Source organism: Bos indicus, chromosome 2 (assembly GCF_029378745.1).
Source record: "Bos indicus isolate NIAB-ARS_2022 breed Sahiwal x Tharparkar chromosome 2, NIAB-ARS_B.indTharparkar_mat_pri_1.0, whole genome shotgun sequence".
In the NCBI taxonomy this organism is placed as follows: Eukaryota; Metazoa; Chordata; class Mammalia; order Artiodactyla; family Bovidae; genus Bos; species Bos indicus.
In genome coordinates, this window is record NC_091761.1 from 22,493,930 (window position 1) to 22,515,486 (window position 21,557).

Below are 21,557 nucleotides of genomic sequence, written 5' to 3' on the forward strand. Positions count from 1 at the left end.
AAAGCCACTAACTTCATACGGAGTAGTGTTTTATTATATATACATTATATATAAGAAATAACCAATTATGTGTATTCTATCCTTGGAATAGATTATATTTTTCATTTATAGTTATAGATTCTTGACAGTGTCTTCCGCTTATGACTTAATTGTTTCTGCAGATTGCTTGCATGAACTAGTTTGAAACTGATTTGGAAACGAAGGTACAGGGAAATCACAAATTGTGTACTTTAACTTTTTTTTTAGGTCATTTAAGGCCTTTTAAAAATGTTTGGTTTTGACAAAGACTATAGCAAAATGCAGTAGTGATCTGAAAGCTGGTGCTCACGTTTTGTCTGTAACTTCTCCGCCCTGTTTGTAACTCTCCACCTTTCTTACTCTTCTGCAGTCTTTTGTGGTTGCTACACTTCCTCTGCTCTCTTAATAGATTTCTGTCCTTGGCTGTCTTCTCTCTTATCCTTTCTCCCTGGTTAGTCTCATCCTCTCCTGATTTTAATCATCTGTTGGCTTCTCTTTTCTATAGTCCTGCTGTTATATTCTCTCTCTTGTGTAGTAATACTGCTTTCCGCCCAGATACTTGAGAGATTTATCTTTGCATCCTTTCTCCTCAGCTGTATTTTTCTGTAGGGTACCAAACCTGGTACCCGAGTCTCTCTCTGATCTGTTTTTTTCACATCTTCATTGCCAGTGATTTCTTACTTGAACCATTCCAGAGGCTTCTTAAGTGGGCTTTTTGTCAGAGCATTATCTATAGTGAATCTTTTGTTTTGTTTTGCCCAAGTGATTTTTTTTGTTTGTTTTTTACATTGAGGTATAACATATACAATAAAACATGAAAACTTTAAATGTACATATCAGATTTTTACGTTTTAATTCACCCATGTAACCAGTACCCACATCAAGATCTAGAACAAATCCAGTGCCACAGAAGACTTGCCCGTGCCCCTTCTCAGTCAGAACTGTCTTTCCTACCACATTCCAGCTTATATCACCACATTGGTTAGTTTGCCTGATGGAGATGGAATCACACATTATGCACTCTGACACTTTTTATACGTCAACGTTATGCCTGAGAGAATATACAGGATGTTTACCCAGGTTGCTGTGATGGGCACTTGGGTAGTTTCCAGTTTTTGCCTGTGATGGATTGAGGTGATTTGAACTTTCATGTACATATCTTTTGGTGAGCGGATCTAAGCACTCGTTTCTGTTGGGCGAATGGATGCACTTACCCACTTACCCTGCCTCTTCTCCAAACTTCCCACCCCGACTAGTTAAATAGCTTTAAGTAGATACTGCCACATAGTTTTCCAAATTATCTATTATTATTCTAACTTATAGTGCTGGTATTGTAGAATTCTAATTGTTCTGCATCCTCACTGGCACTTGGTATTATCATTCTTTTTCATTTTGGTCATAATTCAAGTGTAATCTCATGATTGTTTTGCATCTCTCTGATAGCTAATGATTTTGAGCATCTTTTAAAATGTTTATTGGTCATCTTCTGTGAAGGATTTTTTTTTCTTTTTTTGTAATGATTAGGTGTTGTTTATTCTGGATGTGGATTCCTTGTTGGATATGTATTAGAACTGCCTCTTCCCAGTCTGTGTGGCTCTGCTTAATGTTAAATAAAAACTGTTCTTTTCAAGAAGTTTCACAATTTAAAAATTTTACGCTTGCAAAACCAGTTTAAAAACAAAAAATCCTATATGAGGTCTGTTTACATTCCCCAACTGTTAACACAGTATGGTTATAAAATTTAGGAAATCAGCAGTGATTTACCAGTTTTCTTACTAATATTCATTTTCTGGCCCAGGATCTAGTCCAGGGTTACATGTATGTTGCACTTAACCCTTGCTGTGTCCTTAGTTTCCTTTAATCTGAAACAGTTTATCACTTTATTTCTTTATGCCCTTGACACTTTTGGGGAGTGGTGGCCATTTACCTTAGGCTCTTAAACCTTGAGGTTTATCTAATATTTCCTTGTGGTAAAATTCATACTTTTGGATGCAGAATTGACATATGCTTCTAAGTACATTACATCTGGAGGCATACAACCTTGGTTTGTCCTAATGCTAGTGATGTTAATTAACTTTGATCAGTTATCTAGGAGATGTCTGACAGATTTCTTCACTGAAAGGTTTTCTGTATTTCCCATTACATATGTTGTAGGAAGATACTTTGAAATTATGTAAATATTGTGTTTCTCGTACTTTTGCCTCCCAGTTATGGCATGTATTAATGATTCTTGTTTGAAATAGTTATTATTGTGGTGTTTACCAAATGGTGATTTAAAAATTTCTATTGTTCCTTGTATATTTGTATATTTATAGAAGGAACAATGGAAATTCTGTTGTATAGAATTCTGTTGTAAAGAAGAGCCTCCCCTTCTTCTGTTACTTATAATTTGTTTGTATCAGGAGCAGTTTTTACTTTGTTGTTTATAATGGGTTACTCTTGTTACATTGTGTCGCTCCAACTGCCCATATATGGCCTTCAGGAGCCTTACTGTTCGCAAGTATACCTTTTGATGTGTCCTCTATTTTTTTAGTGTTTTCTACTTTCTGACTCCAGAAAGTAGAAAATTGTGTATATTGTGTTCTAGACTTATTTGTACTTTCTCTGCTCCAGCTTTGGAATAAACAAATTTATGTGTGACATATGTTTTCACCGCTCTTGAGTGTATACTTAAGAGTGGAATTTCTAGGTTGTATGTGACTGTGTATTTAAGTATTTGAGGAACTGCCAAACTATTTTCCGAAGCGAGCATGTAAGTCTGTATTCCTATCAGCAACGTATGTAGGGTCAACTTTCTTCACATTCTCACCAATGCTTGTTGTTACCTTTATTAAGCATTTTTAAAATTAAGGTATAGTTGATGGCAACCCACTCCAGTACTTTTGCCTGGAAAATTCCGTGGATGGAGGATCCTGGTAGGATACAGTCCATGAGATCGCAGAGTCAGACACGACTGAGTGACTTCACTTGATTTACAATATTTAAGCGTGTAACATAGTGATTCAAAATTTTGTAGATTATATTTCATTTACAGTTATTATAAAATATGGGCTCTATCCCTTGTGCTGAATACTGTATCCTTATGGCTTATTTATGCATAGTAGTTTGTGTATATCTTACTCCCCTGCCCTTGTCTTGCTGCTACCCCACTTTCCCTATGCCCACTGATAACCACTGTTTTGTTCTCTGTATCTTCATTTCAGTTTCATTTCACTTCAGATATTTATACAATTGTTCTGTCTGATAGTTTTCATATTTTTTTGCATTCCTCATTATCTTCATCTGTGAGTTTGTTTCTTTTTTGTTACATTCACTGGTTTGTTTTGTTTTCTAGACTCCATATATAAATGATAACATAGTATTTAGTATTTATCTTTTCTCTGCCTGACTTATCCCTTTATCTGTTGGTGGACACAGTGTGCTTCCATATCTTGGCTGTTGTAAATAATGGTGCTTTGAACATTGAGGTGTGTGTATCTTTTTGAATTAGTGTTTTCGTTTTCTTTGGGTATGTACCCAAGGAGTGGAATTGCTGGCTCATATGGTAGTTTTTTTTTTTAATACTTTATTTATTTATTCGGCTGTGTCAGGTCTTAGTTGCCGCCTGTGGGATTTTCACTGTGGCATTCGAGATCTTTCATTGTGGTGCACAGACTCTCTGGCTGTGGTGCGCTGGCTGCTGAGTACAGAGGCTCAACAGTTGCAGCACGTGGACTTCGTTACTCTGTGGCATGTGGCATCATAGTTCCCCAGCCAGGGATCAAACCCAGGTCCCCTGCTTTACAAGGCAGATTCTTAACCACTGGACCACCAGGAAGGTCCCTGGTTTTACTTTTTTGAGGAACCTCCATACTGTTTTCCACAGTAGTTACACCTCCCACCAACAGTGTACAAGGGTTCTTTTTTCTTCATATCTTAGTTTCAGCATTTGTTATTTGTGGTATCGTTGATTGTTACCATCTTTTTGATTATAGCCAAACCATGAAGTGGCATCTCATTGTGGTTTTGAATTGCATTTCCTTGATTCCTATTAATGTTGAGCATCTTTTCATGTGCTTATTATGCCTTCATTTTGGAAAGATTTTTGTTGGCAATTCTAGGAACGGTTTTTCTTTCAGCACATTGAAGTTATCTTCCATTTTCTTCAGCTTTCTAATGAGAAGTCTATTGTCATTATCATCATGGTTTTTCTGTATCATCATGGTTTTTCTGTACATAATGTGTTTTGTCCCCCTATAGTTTTCTTTAAAATTTTCTTTTTATATACTAGTTTTCAGAAATTTGATTTTCATATGCATTGTTATGGTTTTTCTTATGCCTCTTTTGCTTGGGATATGTTGAGATTTTTAGGTTTGTGAGTTTATGATTTTTATTAAATTTGTAAAATATTTGGCTAGTATTTCTTCAATTGCTTTTCCCTCCCCTTCTCCCTGTTTCCTTTCTTCTCCTTCTGTTATTCTTATTATACGTGAGTTAATCCTCTAATTAGTATTCTGCTGAAGCTGTGGTTATTTTTTTGTCCAGTTTCCCCCTCTGTGCTTCACTTGATGGTTTCTGTTGCTCTGTCTTCATGCTCACTGATCTTTTCTGCAGTGTCTGTTGTGCAGTTAGTTACATCCAGTGGCTATAATTTCAGTTTCATTTTTTTAGATATTATATTTTTTATACCATAGTCCTGCCTGGGTAGTTTTTAATTTAATTCCTCATTGTCTTCATATTCACCTTTATATCCTTCAGAAAAATTTAAAAATATCTATAACATTTATCTTAAGGTCCTCATCTGCTAATACCATCATCTCTATCATTACTGGGTTTGTTTACGTTTGTTGACTTTTATCCTGATTTTGATGTTTTATTTTCCTGCTTCTTTGCATTCCTCTTACTTTTTATTGGATTCTAGATGCTAGATTTTATGTTGCTTGCTGAAAGTTGTAGTAGTCCTTTAATGAGTGTTGGACTTTGTTCTCACATTTGGTTTTTTATTTTTTTGAGACTTTTTATTATATTTTCTTAAGATAGGTTCATAATATTTTTTTGCTGTGGTGCTACTTTAGCTCTTATACTAAGATGTGGCTTTGAGGACTCTACCCAAGTTCCCTTGCATCTCTGTCTGTTCCAGCTGGTAGGGATGTGAACTATTCTAAGCTCTGTGTGAACCTGAGAATTGTTCACTGTGCTGCACTTGGGTATTTTTTCCCCTGGCCCGTGGACACTGACCTTACTCGTGTACAGTGTTACTCAGCCTTATTCTTGAAGATACCTTCTGCTGATGTCCAGAGCCCTCTCTGTGCAGCTGCTTCCTTTTAGTACACTGTCCTATAAATTCTAGCTGCTTTGGGCTTCTCAAAACTCTCATCTCAGTCTCTTTAACTTGGCACGACTGCCAGGTTCCTTTGGTTCCCCCTTCCTGTGCTGTGGCTTTGAAACCACCTTTAGGCAGTAAGCTAGGGCAGTTTCAGAGCTTAGTTCATTTGTAGTTCTTGCAGAGAACACTTCCTGTGTGGTATATTGTCCACTGTTTGAAAACTGTTACTTCATATGTTTTGTCTGATTTGCTAGTTGATTGTGGCAGGAGAGCAGTTCTATAAATAGAAGGGGAAGCAAAATTCCCCAATTTAAATGATCTTAACTCTTATTATTTCTGTCAGTATTCCAGGGTACCTGCTCGTCTGTGGAAATTTGAGACTGGGAATTATTTGCTTTCTTTTTTAATATGTTTAGAATAATCTTTTGGACAACAGATCTACTCTCCTACTCACTTTTTCCTGTTATCAACAGTAATTGTATGCCTTAAAAGTACTTCCTAATCTACTTTCTTTTAAGTCTTTTAATTTTCATAGGTTCTTTTTCAGAATTCTGGTCATTGTTGCTGTATCATCACATAATTCAGATAGATTTTTTTCTTATTTATTTACTAGTAACTACAGACTTTATTTGGATTTCACCAGTTTTCCCACTAATGTCCTTTTTCTTTTCCAGTATAGATCTTTTAAAGGTCACAAAAATTTTCATTTACTTTTGAAAAGTGCCAATCAGGTATTTTGTATAATGACCCTCAATTCCATTTTAATGTTTTGTCATGCTGTAATCTTTTTCTTTGTTCATTTCTCTGTCAGTAAACATTAGGGTTCCTTCCACCTTTTGGTTATTGTGAATAATGCTGCAGTGAACATGAGTCTGTAAATATCACTTTGCTGCTGCTGCTGCTAAGTCGCTTCAGTTGTGTCCGACTCTGTGTGACCCCATAGATGGCAGCCCACCAGGCTCCCCCGTCCCTGGGATTCTCCAGGCAAGAACACTGGAGTTGGTTGCCATTGCCTTCTCCAATGCATGAAAGTGAAAAGTAAAAGTGAAGTCGCTCAGTCTATTTGTGACCCCATGGACTGCAGCCCACCAAGCTCCTCCGTCCATGGGATTTTCTAGGCAAGAGTACTGGAGTGGGGTGCCATTGCCTTCTCCCAAATATCACTGTAGATCCTGCTTATAATTATTCAGGGTAAATACCCTGAAGTGAAGTTGTTGGGTCACATGGTAATTTTATTTTTTAATTTTTTTGAGGAATCTGCATACTGGTGTCCATAGCGGTTGTGCCATTTTACATTCTACCAGGACTGTGCCAGTTTCTCTATATCTTGGCCAACACTTACTGTTTTTTTTTGGCTGCACTGGGGCTTTGTTGTACTCGTGGGCCTTCTCCAGTTGCAGCGAGCTGAGGCTGCTCTTGAGTTGCTGTGCGTGGGCTTCTCATTGTGGTAGCTTCTCTTGTGGCACGGAAGGGGCTCTCGGGCGCCTGGGCATCAGTGGTGTGGCGTGTGGCCTTGGTTGCCCACGGCATGTGGAGTCTTCTTCCAGAGGTCAAGCTTGTGTCCCCTGCGCTGACAGGTGGATGCCTAACCAGTGGACTGCCGGGGAAGTCTTACTTTCCGTTTTTTTTTTGATAGTGACCATTCAGCTGGGTGTGAGGTGATGCCTCATTGTGGTTTTGATTTGCATTTTCTTGATGATAGGTGATGTTGAGCATCTTTTCACATGTTTCTTGGCCGTTTGTTTATCTTCTTTTGGAGAAATGTCTATTGAGGTCCTTTGCTTTGATGTAGTCTCATTTTTTTTTTTTTCCTAATTTTGTTTTTGTTGCCTGTCCTTTTGGTGTCATATCTCAGAAATAATTGCCAAATGCAATGTCACAAAGCTTCTTCTGTACATTTCCTTCTGTAAGTTTCATAGTTTTAGGCTTTAGGTCTATAATCCATTTTGAGTTAATTTTTGTATATAGTGTAAGGTAAGGGTCTTCATTCCTTTGCATATGGCTGTCCAGTTTCCTCAGCATCATTTATCGAAGAGACTGTCTTTTCCCATTCTAGATACCCTTGTTTAAAGATTATTTGACTGTATATGGAAGGCTGTGTATCTGGGCTCTCTATTCTGTTCCTCTAGTGTATGTGTCTGTCTTTATGCCAGCTCCACACTATTTGGATTGGTATAGTTTTATATTTTGATACCAGGAATCATGCTATAGACTTTTGGGAAGAACACTATGGAGGTGAAGTGCTTTTCTCTTTGTGTATATCGAGGGCCTGTGTAATAGCCCTCAGTGATTTATTACTGGTGATATTTTACTAACCATGTGTACACTCGCTGGTATTTATTTATGTCATTTTTATTTCTGTATCTAGTAGGTAGTTACTTTTTAACAGTTTAGTTATATCTTTTATAACTTCATATAAATTAATATAAATTGTATTATATTTATATAATATACATTATATATTATATTTATATACTTAATATAAATTAATATAAATCTTAATATAAATTAAAAACATTTCAAAAAAAAACATTTTACGTTTTCCATGTTTTTGAATGTGTATTTTATAAATAGTTAATTCAGAATAATGGCGGAGTTTACATTGGTATCCTAACTTCCCTATACATAATATAATTTTGCATAAGATTTTAGATTAAACATAGTCAGATTTACCTATTACAATAAAATATATAGCTTCAGAAATAAAATAGATTTTAAATGGAGGAAGCATACATTAAGTCTAGCTACTCTTTCTTATGAGAAAAGAAATAATATTTCATTTCATTGCTGAAGTAATGTTTATGTAAACCTCTTCTTGCATTAGAGAGAGATCCCTACAATTTTGAATCTTTCCTATACCTTCAGGCTTCAATAATAACCTTAAGGGATCTGAATGTGTGTGTGTGTGTGTGTGTGTGCATGTGTGTGTGTATAAAATCCTCATTTCACCAAAAAGTCTTATAGGCTTTACCACTCTAATTTAAGCCAAAACTTTAAAATTCTTTGCTTTTGCAAGGCTTTTCTTTAGTAGATTTGAATTGATCAAAATGTCTTAGCTTGCCACCAAAGCCTGTACTAATAATCCTTAGAAAATTTCTTTTTCTTTTTTTGTACTTACAAAGCTATTGGAAAATATAGATGACTTGGGCTTTGTGAAATTTAAAATCCTGGCCAAGAGGAGGTGACCTGTGAAAATGGAGCTGTCTTCCAAGTTTAGTTGATGCATGTAAAAATTCTTTTGGCCTAAGAGATATGGGGACTTTCTTTTCTACGTTGTTGTTATATAATATGTTTTAATTTTAAGTTTATTTCTTTATTATGAAACATATTTTTGTCTAGGTAGGCAGTCAAAATGCAATAGTTATTAATACCAATAAATTTGAAAATAACTCCATGAACTCCCTATGGCCTTTTTATGTTGCAGTTACTGAACCTGTGGTAATAGCAACAAGCAGTTTTTTATCTACAGTATCCAGAAATACAGCTGCATTTTTTTTGTCCCCCAAGAAAGGCACAAATGTCTTATAAGTAGATTAATTAATATGTTTAAATTTGGTTAAAATATTTCTATTGTACCATTATTTTGCTATTATTTTTATTGCAGGTATACAGTATTTCAGTTACCTTTTATTTATTTTTTACTTTTCGGCTGCACCACACAGCTTGCAGGATCTTAGTCTCTGCCCTGGGATCTTAGTTCACATGCCCTCAGCAGTGAAAGTGCAGAATTTAACTACAGGACTGCCAGGGAATTCCCTTTAATTACTTTTTTGATAAATATGAACTTGTAGATTATTCTAGTAACCTATACCAAATCTGGAAAGAGGCCTGGTAGTGCATGCCTTTAAATTCTCAGCTGAGTCTGTTATTACAGGCAAGCAGATTTGACCAGTGATGCTCTAAGTAACCAGTAATGATTTAAATGGCTGTTTTGGGAAACTTCTCTACTTTAATCTAAAATATTTAATTTGAATGGGATATAAGAGCTGTATTTTAAAGACTGATGGACAGGTACAAGTTAATATATCATTGCCAAATTGTACTTCTCACCAGTAGTATTTCGATGAGTCTCCCATGTTGCCTTTTGTTCACTACTATTTTAAAAGGGTCTCAGAGGTTAAAAAAAAAAAAGTGGTTCTCTGGTTTAAAAGTTCAATCATATGAACTAACTGTAACAAGTATAAACTGCTGAGTATAGGGTTAGATCTCATCTAATAGACATTTTTACCTTAAAGAAGTGTTTGGAAAAGAGAGAATAGTAATACAAGTTGGCATTCTCTGAGTGTGTGTTATTTATTATTAATAGCTTTTTTCTTGATTAAAGTTGTACTTTGGGAAAAATTCGCATTTTTACCTTCATAATCCACAGATCACAGTTCTAGACTACCAGTAATCCTTATGCATTAACAAGTAGAAGGGAGTCTGAGCTCCAAACTTTTATTTCCTACGAGGCAGTTAGCATCTGTTTCCCAATTCAGAATGCTTGGGAAGTAATTGACCTAACTAAATACATACGTCTCTACATTTATGCCAGAGGAAATCATACTAGATACAGGTGAGATGATACTGGTGTTTCAGCAACTTGATGAATGAAATATATAGGCTTTGTAGTATGATGTGAAACTAGTTATTTATAACAAAGATTCTTTGGGGAAATGTTTTTCACATTCTAAGTAGACTGAGATAGGAGCATAACTTAATTGTAAATCATGAGCTGCACTGTTGTAAATTTAATTCATTTCTGTTAGTAAGAATGTATCCTCCTCTTTCCCCAGATTGTTTTTATAACCCTCATGGATTTTATTTGAGCATTGAAATGACAGTAGGATAAATTTTTCTGTGCTAGCCTAAAAATTGGTTGAAATTGTTTTTATTCCTTTTAGGAAATCTACCTTCTTCAATGTACTAACCAATAGTCAAGCTTCAGCAGAAAACTTCCCATTCTGCACTATTGATCCGAACGAGAGCAGAGTACCTGTGCCTGATGAAAGATTTGACTTTCTTTGCCAGTACCACAAACCAGCAAGGTAAGAAAAATCTTTATGCCATTGTTCATGTGGTAGCCCTGTATAGATTAAGTACACATACATTAGTGATGTATTTAAAATCATGTGTTTTAATTTTTTTTCAAAATTAATTCGGAATTGTTGTTTTGTGAGTGCTCAGTCACTCAGTGGTGTCTGACTCTTTGCAACCCCATGAACTGTAGCCCCCCAGGCTCCTCTGTCCATGGGATTCTCCAGGCAAGAACACGAGTTGGTTGCCATTATTTGGGGTGATTATTAAAGTAATGTAGAGCCTGGAGAAGGGTAAGGAAGGATACATCCATTGTTAACATTGCAGTTATTTTTTTCTGGGGAGTGTGAAGTAAAGGGAGTAATTAGTCTGTATTGTGTGATTCCACTCATGTAAATGTATACACGTATGTGTGTATTCATAGGAAAATGTATGAAGTGAAGATCACAAACTAATCCATGGTTATCTCTAAGGAATGTAATTTTTAGAATGGAATTTCATTTTTTATTTCTTGTGTTTCTCTATGTTGTTTAAAGTTTTTATAACAAACATGTTATTAGGCTGGTGCAACAGTAATTGCGGTTTCAGACCCTGAATTTTAAATAATTGTAATTAGGTTCAGACATATCTTTATTAATCAAAATAGGAACCATTACAGTCAACACATTTTTGCCAATGAGAAATAAGTTTGTTTATTCCTGTAGCATAAAAATCTGTGCTTTGGGATTCAGCAAACTTGTGAAAAGCGTTTTCTGCGTCCTGCTGGTTGTGGAAGCATTTTCCTTGCAAAAAGTTGCCGAGATGGCTGAAGCAGTGGTAGTTGGTTGACAAGAGGTCAGGTGAATGGGACAGATGAGGCCAACCTTGTAGAACAATTTGTTCAACTTTTGAAGCATTGGTTGTGCGACGTTCAGTGGGGCATTGTCATGCAGAATTGGGCCCATTCACTTGATCAATGCCTGCTGCAGGCATTGCAGTTTTCTGTGCATCTCGTTGATTTGCTGAGCATACCTCTCAGGTGTAATGGTTTTGCTGAGATTCAGAAAGCTGTAGTGGATCAGGCTGGCAGCAGACCACCAAACAGTGACCATGACCCTTTTCTTGGTTCAAGTTTGGCTTTAGGAAGTGCTTTGGAGCTGCTTCTTGGTCCAGCCACTGAGCTGGTCATTGCTGGTTGTTGTATAAAATCCGCTTTTCGTTGCTTGTCACAGCCTGATAGAGAAATGGTTCATTGTTGTTGTGTAGGATGAGAGAAGATGACGCTTTAGAACGATGATGTTTTTGATTTTCGGACAGTTCTCAAAGCACCCACTTGTCAAGCTTTTGCACCTTTCTAGTTTGCTTCAAACGCTGAATGACTGTAGAATGGTTGATGTTGAGTTCTTCGGCACCTTCTTGTGTAGTTGTAAGAAGATCAACTTCGATGATTGCTCTCAATTGGCTGTTGTCACCTTCCGATGGCTGGCCACTGTGCTCCTCATCTTCAAGGCTCTCGTCTCCTTTGCAGAACTTCTTATACCACCACTGCACTGTACATTCGTTAGCAGTTTCTGGTCCAAATGCATTGTTGATGTGAGTTGTCTCTGCTGCTTTATGGCCCATTTTGAACCTGAGTAAGAAAAACGCTTGGATTTGTTTTTTGTCTCACATCATTTCTATAGTCTAAAATACATATAAAATAAACAGCAAGTAACAATTCATTAGCAAAAATCATAAAGCAAGAATTGCACATTAAAATGATGTATAGCATAACCACATTTATTTAAGAATGTATTCCAATATCAATTGCAATTCCAACGCAAAACTACAGTTACTTTTGCACAAACCTAAATAGTATATTTTTAATTAGAAAAAAAATAATATAGGTTTATTGTAGGAAATTCACAGCATGGAAATGTATAAAGAGAGGAGTAAAAATCACGTATACTTCTGTCTTGATATAATAAATCTAAGTACTTTGGAGGTAGAAACTTCCATACTTTTGATATTTTTTTACTTGGGGTATTATTAGTATTTTTCTAGAGTAAAAATACAGATTTAAATGATTTTTAATACAATACTTATGCTTCATACTACGTTATATGAACGTGTGTACAGTTTATTTGCTCTTTCCCTACTATTGAGATTTTGTGTGCATTTAGTTTTTCGCTCTTTTGAACGTGGTGATAAATCCCAAGATTTCATCTCCAGTCCTGAACTCTGTTGAACTCCAGACATGTATCTTAACTGCCTCTTTGACACTGACACTTAGATGACTAAGCAAGTGCCTCTGACCTGACATGTCCAAAATGAGCTTCTTGGTTTCACCCTGCCTGTGTCAATATTGTGCTTCCTCAAGACTTTTATAATTCAGTAAATACCCCTATTATTTCTCTAGTTGCTTAAGTTAAAGCCCAAGATTTATTCTGGATTCTTTTCTTTCCTCACCCCTACATCCAATCTGTCAGAAATTCCTGAGTTCTAACTATAAAATATATACCAAATTCATTTTCTTCTCTTACTTTCATCCTCTAGTTTTAGCATCTGTTCATTTTTGACAAATTAATTATTACTGTGATGATTGTCACATGATGATTTTGTAATTTCATCATTTATTTTTCATTTATTAGATGGCATTCTGCTATAAGAAGAGCTTTCTTGTTTTCATTTATTCATTCATGTATTTATTCCTATCACTGTTACTCACTTTGTTATAATCTATTATAATCATTGGACGTAGCTCAAATTATATCCCTCAGATTGACTCCTCAAGCTGACTTCTGTATCCTTTTTAAAAACATTTTATTTTTAAATGATTTCAATTTTATATATAAGCTAAAAAATTATATGTAGAATGCTTGTATGGTTTCACTCAAATTTCTCTGAACTCTTGAAAGTAAGTTGCAGACATAATGCCACACTGCACTTTAATTCTTCAGTTTTTATTTGCTAAATATAGACACTCTCCAGCATTGCCAGAGTAAACCATTATAATCAGGACATTGACAATGATCTAAATTTCATACGATCTAAAAACATAGTCTTAAAAATCACTGGTGCGTGTATAAAAAGTCCTTGAATAAGGGCTCAAGTTTTTGTTTTTTGATATATGGTATTAATGGTTTAAACCTTTATCATGGCCTTAAATCAAGAATCAGAATTAAACTCATTCCCATTAGAAAACTGAATCTCAGAACTATAGATTGACCTGTCTTGTTTCCTCATAAAAGGAAATGGAAATCTAAGAAGGTAAAATGATTTGTCCAAGGTCACACAGATAGTTAATGTCAACCAGCACTAGAGCTGAAGGCTTCTTTAAATTCAGGGCCTTTCCACTCATATCTATGCTACTGTACTTTATATTTATCATATGGGTGATAGTTTTAGGTATAAGACATTATGTAGATGAATTTGGTTGCACTTAACGTACTGATTTGAAAATTCATTTATTGAGATAGCAACAGGTAGCTGGTATTTTAGTGTTGGTGTCAGCACTTGAGTTGTGTCAACGAGGACCTGGGTTTGTCCCCCTCTCCATTTTACTTTCTTCCTCAGCTGGATCCTAAGATTGCCTTCCCTTTTATTCACAGGATGCCTCTCCAGTCTTGGAATTGTATACTTTGTCGTCCATGTTCAGAGTGAGGAAAGAGGGGTTTGCTTCTAGAAGCTCTGTCAGAGCACTGATGAGCTTCTATTTAAGAATGCTCGTACCTTCTCTGGCAAACCTCTCCTTAAGTCTTTCTAGGCAAGTGGGGCAAAGCAGAGGTCTTGGAGTCATTGGTTGTGCCTAGGGGATGAGATTAAACTGCTTATTTAGGTCCAAGTACATGCCCCTTCTAGAATTAAGTATAGAGCCTGCTTCTCCAAAGCTCTGGGCTACACTGGCGAGGGATGGCTGGCCAAGTGACAGTCAGTATAGTCCCCAGGGGAAGGGCAGAGGACACCACTGGTGAGGCAACCGCAGTATCCACCAAAAGCTGAACCATATCTCATGTATGTTTTCTGTGGATTTGCTGATAAGAGCTATCAGCTATTTCTATTTGTATAAAAAAAAACTTATGGAACAGTTATTTTTAAAATACTCATTTTCCATGTAGATAATAGAGAAGTATTTTATGGAACTTTATGTTGTGTTTTATCATGTAGTAAAATTGACATTCTGAAAAGTGAATATTCTGAAAATTGACAAAGGATACATATGTAGGCCATACACCTTTGTCATATGACGTTGAGCTTTATTTACTCATGCTTTAATCTCCCTTTTTACATGGCTGACTGGTTTTGTTAACTTGTTTTCTAGTTTGTGTTAACTGTTACTTGACCTTGTCTCATTCTGTTGCAGTTGTTAACAACTAGGTTGTTACTATTCTGTTAATTGGTTCACATCATTACATGCACTTCGGGGCTGTAAAACCCATATGGCGATTAAATGCAAGAGGGAGAGCACATCCGTATACCTATGGCTGATTCATTGATATTTAGCAGAAAACAACAAAAATCTGTAAAGCAATTATCCTTCAATTAAAATAAATTAATAAAATAAAAATAAGAGGGATTAATAAAATCATTTGTATTTAAATTAAAAAAATGCAAACCTAGATATCCTGTATCCCAGTTTCATTACTATTGAGCTGAATGATCCTGTGTGCAGTAGATTTCTTAACTCCTCAAAGGCTCAATTTCCTCATCTGTAAAGTGGGTTTAATAAATAACATCCACCGTATAGAGTTGTTGAACTTTGAAATGATAATGCACATCACCAGTCCGTGTCACTTGGTCTGGTTCCTGGCACAGTCAGTTGTCCGTTAGCTCATTTTGTGATGGTCGCCTTGCCTTGTATCAGTGTGCTCTGAAACATTCCCCCCTCTCTGCTTTTGTGTATGTGTGCATGTGCCCGTGGAGCAGTATAATAAAATTAATGATGTGAGTTTTCGTTTTTAGAGACATAATAACAACATCTATTCTGTTTTAAAATGTTTTCTCTTCATTTTCCTAGTTAAGAAAGATTATTTCTTGCTTGCATTTTTAAATTCATTTGAGAGTCTAATAAACATTGTTCTAGAAAGTAAAAAATTAATTTATGTAATGTGTTTGGAAGAGCCATTTGGCTAATAAACAGGTTCTTAGTACTGTCTTCTACTAAAGTCATTTTTTGTTTTTCAGCAAAATTCCTGCTTTTCTAAATGTAGTGGATATTGCTGGCCTTGTGAAAGGAGCTCACAATGGGCAAGGCCTGGGGAATGCCTTTTTATCTCATATTAGTGCCTGTGATGGAATCTTTCATTTAACACGTAAGTACAGTTGTTTATTTAGTTGATTGATTCCATTATGATTCATATTTTCTTTCCATTGTGCAAATCAAATAATAAATAACTAATAAAATAAGATTTGCTTAGTTTCACAGGGTGAATCGTGGTTTGTGTGTTAATTGTGACTTAATGTGATTAGGTATCATCTCCACATGAAAAGGCTTATTCCACAGTATATGCTGTGTTGTTGTCAGTTTCTAATTGAATTTTATCCCATTTTGGATTAGACTCATTGAGAAGTGTTTCTATGCAGAAGTAATTTTGTTGATTATAAAAGGCATTTTGAAATTTTCTTAACTTGTGGAATTTTCCTTCATTTTTGCTTTCCATGTGTTGAGAAGACAGAATTGATAAAGGAGGGGATTCCATTATTCTAGAGGAGAGAAAAGCATCCGGGTTATATATTAGAGATGAAAGGATTAAGGAGAAACTATAGATCAGCTAGTTGTTAATGAAGAGAGGGATATAAAGCAAAGAGAAAAAATAGGTGGAATTATGTGTTGGTTTGAGTTCTACAGAAGTGACCCACGAACATAGTAATCCTCTGAAAAAATAGAAAGTTTTAGGTTAAGGTTCAGGTCAACACTACTTTATGGTAATAATATTGTAATGAACAAATTAATGCAAATGAAGGAAATATAAATCAGAGGTGAAGTCTGATTTAGTGTTTTTCTCTGTTACTGGTCCTAGACAGGTAGCTATAAGCAACTGAGAATGAGCATTTAGAAAGTTTTGCTTAGTAATTCATTTTTATTTTATTCCACAAAAGCTCATAATAGATAGTTTGAGAAGCACTGTTCTAGGTAGCTTTACTTGAAGATATAAAGACACTTTATGGACGAGATTGTGATGTAGGCAGAGAATAAGATTGTATATTTGTGAGTATGGAGGGGCTTTAAATCTTTAGACCACTCTGTCTTATTTGACACATTATTTGTGGAGCACCTCTTTCTGTTGTGCTAAGGGATATGATGGTGAGTGGAAACAGAAATGACCCTCTCTCATGGTGTTTACAATCCAGTGGAGGAAACACACACTGAGTAAATGGTCTTGTAAATGCCAGATATCATTCTCTAATTGTGTACAGAGAAGAGAGACAGATTTTTTTGGAACCATGAACATTTTTTTTAATGGTTTGCATGAGTTAAAAATGAAAAACTGGGCTTTCCTGGCGGCTCAGTGGTAAAGAATCCTCCTGCCAGTGCAAGAGATAATGAATTCGATCTCTGATCCAGGAAGATCCCACATGCCCCGAAGCAGCTAAGCCCCTGGGCCACAGCTGTTGAGCTTGTGCTCTGGAGCCTGGGAACTGCAACTATGAAGCCCAGGTGCCGCAACTCCTGAAGCCCAGATACCCCAGAGCCGGTACTCCACAAGAAGAGAAGCCACTGCTATGGGAAGCCTGTGTACCGCAACTAAAGTGTAGCCCCTGCTCGCTGCAACTAGAGAAACCCTGTGCAGCAACGAAGACACATCACAGCCAAAAATAAGTAAAGAAATAAAGTTTTAGAAAATTGAAAAACTTTTAAAAAGTGGGAATTTCTCCATATTTTTGCCATAAATGGCATCTGTAATTTTGAATAAACAACTCTGATGAGCTATGGGTATACTCTATGGTGAGGTGTATGTATTAACTATAGAACAAAATTTCTTTATGAATTCATAATTTTCCTTTTTTGTGTGCTTTTAGTTTTCCTTGATCATGTTGTTAAAGAAAAGTGACACAATACAGAATACGGAAATAGGAACCACGTTATGGGAAGCAAATTCTTTTAAAATTTATATATGTGGTAACTTCTCATAGATGTTTTATTTAGAAAAATAATTTTTTTCTCTAGAGTTCAGTGAGCCAATATAATTTGCTTTTACCAATTTTTAGAAGCAATATAACTTCCTATTGTTAGATATTTAAAGCTTTGAACATGACCAGACTATTGATTTCATGGAATCCTTAGCTTTTTAAAGCTGGCATTTGAAGTTTTGAAGTGATTTTTCAACAGAAAGCTAAAGTGCTTGTGTATTATCTGAAGGACAGCACCTTTGGCTGTATCATTGCACCTACTGTCAAGCTGTCAACAAGTTTATAGTTGAAACTTGTTAGTTTCTCAGCAGCCACTTAGAGATATGACCTTGTAGCCTGGAAATAAGAGTTCTGCTTTTTGAGGTATGAGGCAGTTTTGTTCCCAATTTAGAAACATATAGGAGGTTCAGATTTATAGAACTGTTAATTGTGAAGTATGTACTCATTTATAGTTATAGAAAACAAAATTTCAAATACAGTTGATTATTTTCACCTAAATTGTTGTGTGTTTGCATGTGTGTGTAGTTGGTGGTAATGGTGGGAAGATGGGATGTGTGGTACCCTGTTCTTTCCAGAGTTCTGTTCCCCAGTTGCTTGTTAAAGGGACAAAATGTAGGAACCTGGGATGACTGTAGAGTTAGCATGTTTTTAAATACCTCTTTAGGACTTCCCTGGTGGCTCAGATGGTAAAGCGTCTGTCTACAATGTGGGAGACCTGGGTTCGATCCCTGGGTCAGGAAGATTCCCTGGAGAAGGAAATGGCAACCCACTCCAGTACTCTTGCCTAGAAAATCCCATGGATGGAGGAGCCTGGTGTCCATGGGGTCGCAAAGAGTCAGACACAACTGAGCGACTTCACTTTCACTTTCACTTTAGGGTATGAACAGACTCTGGCAGTTATGGCCTGGCAAGCAGTTCATTACTAACAATATTAGCATGTGTCTGAATTGTTGGCATTTTATTTTGATTTCTAGAAGAAGGGAAATGATTACTAAGCACCTAGTATTAGGTGAAAGTGAAAGTGAAGTTGCTCAATAGCATCTGATTCTTTGTGACCCCGTGGACTGTAGCCTACAAGGATCCTCTGTCCATGGGATTTTCGAGGCAAGAGTACTGGGGTGGGTTGCCATTTCCTTCTCCAAATATTAGGTACTATGGTAGATTTTTTTTCTAATGTATTCTATTTAATGTTAACAATTCTGCAGGATTGGTGTTATCCCAGCTGTATAGGTGAGGGTATTGAGAGAAAAAGACTAAGTAGTTTTGCTCAAGTACATAGTAAATGTAAATTTGGCCTCGAGCCCATCTTTCTTCTTTCTTTTTCTGGTCACACCATGCAGCCTGTGGGATCTTAGTTTTCCAACCAGAGATTGAATCTGGGCCCCGGGCAGTGAATGTGCCAGAGTCCTAACCACTGGACTACTAGGGAATTTTCCCCATCTCTCTTCTTTAAGCTCTTTTTTTTCACCATACCACACTGTTTTATTCACTTTTAGATCTGAATGTTTAGAATCTACATAGTAAACATGTTAAAGATCCATGTATTTGTGTGTGTGGTGGATGTGGGGAAAGAAAAAGAGAAGTTAAGTGCTTGGAGTATGCTGTTTTCCAGAGACTACCTGCTCTTCACAGTAGTGACCTATAGACGTATCTGGAGACGTTTCTGAAGAGACAGATGCTGTATAGTGATTTTAAAAGAATTGGGTTATAGTTTTATTCTTTTGTTGCCATCAAATATTTATTAAGTACTTACTGTGTGCCAGGCTATGTGGTAAGTGCTTTATGTGAGGAATTTCATTCAATTCCCAGAGTAAGTCAGATGTAGGTGCAGAGAGGTTAGAACATGTGTCCAGGGTTAATAGCTGGTAGGTGGTATAGTTGGGAGTAGTACTCAGGAAGGCCAGTCTGACTGCAAAACCTGCACTCTTAGCCTTTGTACCAGTGGTGACCAATAGAAATACAATGTGAGCTACCTGTGTAGTTAAAAGTTTTCTGATAGTCACATTAAAAAAGTAACAAATGAAATTAACTTTAATAACATTTACTCTATCAAAAATATTATTTCAGTGTTAGTCAATATGAAAATTTATTGATATATTTTTTGGTGCCATGTTTTTGAAATCTGGTGTGTAATTTTTACTTAGAGCACATGTCCATTTGGACTAGCTGCATTTCAAGTACTTTATAGCCATATGTTGGAGAAGGCAATGGCAACCCACTCTAGTACTCTTGGCTGGAGAATCCCATGGACGGAGGAGCCTGGAAGGCTACAGTCCATGGGGTTGCTACGAGTCAGACACGACTGAGCGACTTCACTTTTACTTTTCACTTTAGTGCCTTGGAGAAGGAAATGGCAACCCACTCCAGTGTTCTTGCCTGGAGTATCCCAGGGACGGGGGAGCCTGGTGGGCTGCCGTCTATGGGGTCACACAGAGTTGGACACGACTGAAGCAACTTAGCAGCAGCATCAGCATAGCCATATGTGGCTAATGGCTACAATATTAGTTACTTATATTCATAGAAAGAAATTTGAAGAGAGACCTCAAATTGTTAATAGATTCTTTGGAGAATAGAATTGGGATGGAGGGAGAGGTGGGTGACTTTCCTTTCTTATGTTAGACCCTTGGCTAGCTTTTTAAAAAGTGAACATGTATTATTCTGATTTTTAAAACATGAGAAATTTTCTTATTTAAATACCAATGTAGTGAGTGAGTGAAGTCACTCAGTCGTGTCCGACTCTTTGTGACCCCGTGGACTGTAGCCTATCAGGCTCCTCCGTCTATGGGATTTTCCAGACAAGAATACTGGAGTGGGTTGCCATATCCTTCTCCAGGAAATCCTCCTGACCCAGGGATTGAACCTGGGTCTCCCACATTGTAGGCAGACGCTTTACTGTCTGAGCCACCAGGGAAGTCTGATGTAAGGTATGTACAAATGATTCAAGTAAAATTCTAAGGAGTTCTGTATTAAATCAGTGAGAAGATGGCTTTGCTTAGAATGTTGTGATTCACGAGTTGTCAGTGATCTACTGCTATCTCTGTAAAAATGTTTGGTTTTTAAACTGGGCTAATCAGGACAGTTCTGCCAGGATGATTTAGTTAAAGATTTTTTTCTCAGATAATGAAATTAGTGGGCTCTGTTGTTAAAGAAGTTACTTCCTTGAGAGCTCCCACAGCATTATGTTTGTATGTTCTGTTCTGCCATTAAATGATACTTGAATTTCTAAGGTACCTTAGTGGTGTGTGGTTGAGTGTGTGTGTATGTAAGGCAGATTGCCTTTATACCTCCTTGTTCTAATAACTAATTCCTTTTCGTACAGTTATCTCTTCCTCATTTTATGTATTCTTGGTAAGGGGATATTATCCAGTTTCCTCCTTCCACCGCGGGAACCTTATCTGTGCCCTTGACAGACACAGCCAAGAACTGGCCACCCAACCTGAGCTGGGCTTTGAGAGATGAAAAGATTGAGTTAAGGTCATTAAGAACTCAGTATTTCATTTCATCTGGCTTTTTTTTTTCCCACCCCAAGAGGAAGAATGATAATAGAAAAGGAAGCGTAGTCTTCTAAATAGATTCTTAACATTTTTATTGTATTTACACCAGTTGTTTTAGTATCCCGAGTGCAGAGTCATCTGAAGAAAATTCCTTGTTGATTTGTCAAAGTGAAGGGAAAGGCTTGCTAGTCATGCCAGCCCATTGTTGTTTTGTGATATAATCAGTAGCCATCTATGTGATATCAAAAAGTATTCCCTTGTAATAGGTTGGGTTATGTATAATTTAGGTAGTGTTCTCCAGTAGTCCACATAGAATTATAAGTTGGTTATTTGTTTATCCCCCCTCCCCATCATATCTAATGAGTGGGCAGTTTTGGTTTTATCAGATTTCACCCCACCTTTTCATTATAAATGGCTAAATAGATGTTGATACTTTAAAAAATATAATGTTTAAAAATTCTGAATGATACATGGTTATTATAAACAAAATAGGAAATAATGAAGTGTTCACAATAAAATTTCATGTCTGTCCCTTGCTTCCAGTCTTCAGAAGTAACTGCCTTTTCTTTAAAATCTGAAAGGATATGTGCTTATTTTCCTCTCCTGATTACATGGAGGAGTTTAGTTTCTATTTG

General features: G+C 36.5%; 1 protein-coding gene across 1 annotated transcript in view; it reads left to right on the forward strand.

Moving 5' to 3' along the window:
• Positions 1-21,557, forward strand: part of OLA1 (Obg like ATPase 1) — a 164,595-nt gene that overhangs the window by 9,060 nt on the left and 133,978 nt on the right. The window contains exons 3-4 of the mRNA XM_019970677.2: positions 10,207-10,350; positions 15,482-15,609. Coding sequence (XP_019826236.2) covers positions 10,207-10,350; positions 15,482-15,609 — 272 coding nt within the window. The remainder of the gene's footprint in view (positions 1-10,206; positions 10,351-15,481; positions 15,610-21,557) is intronic.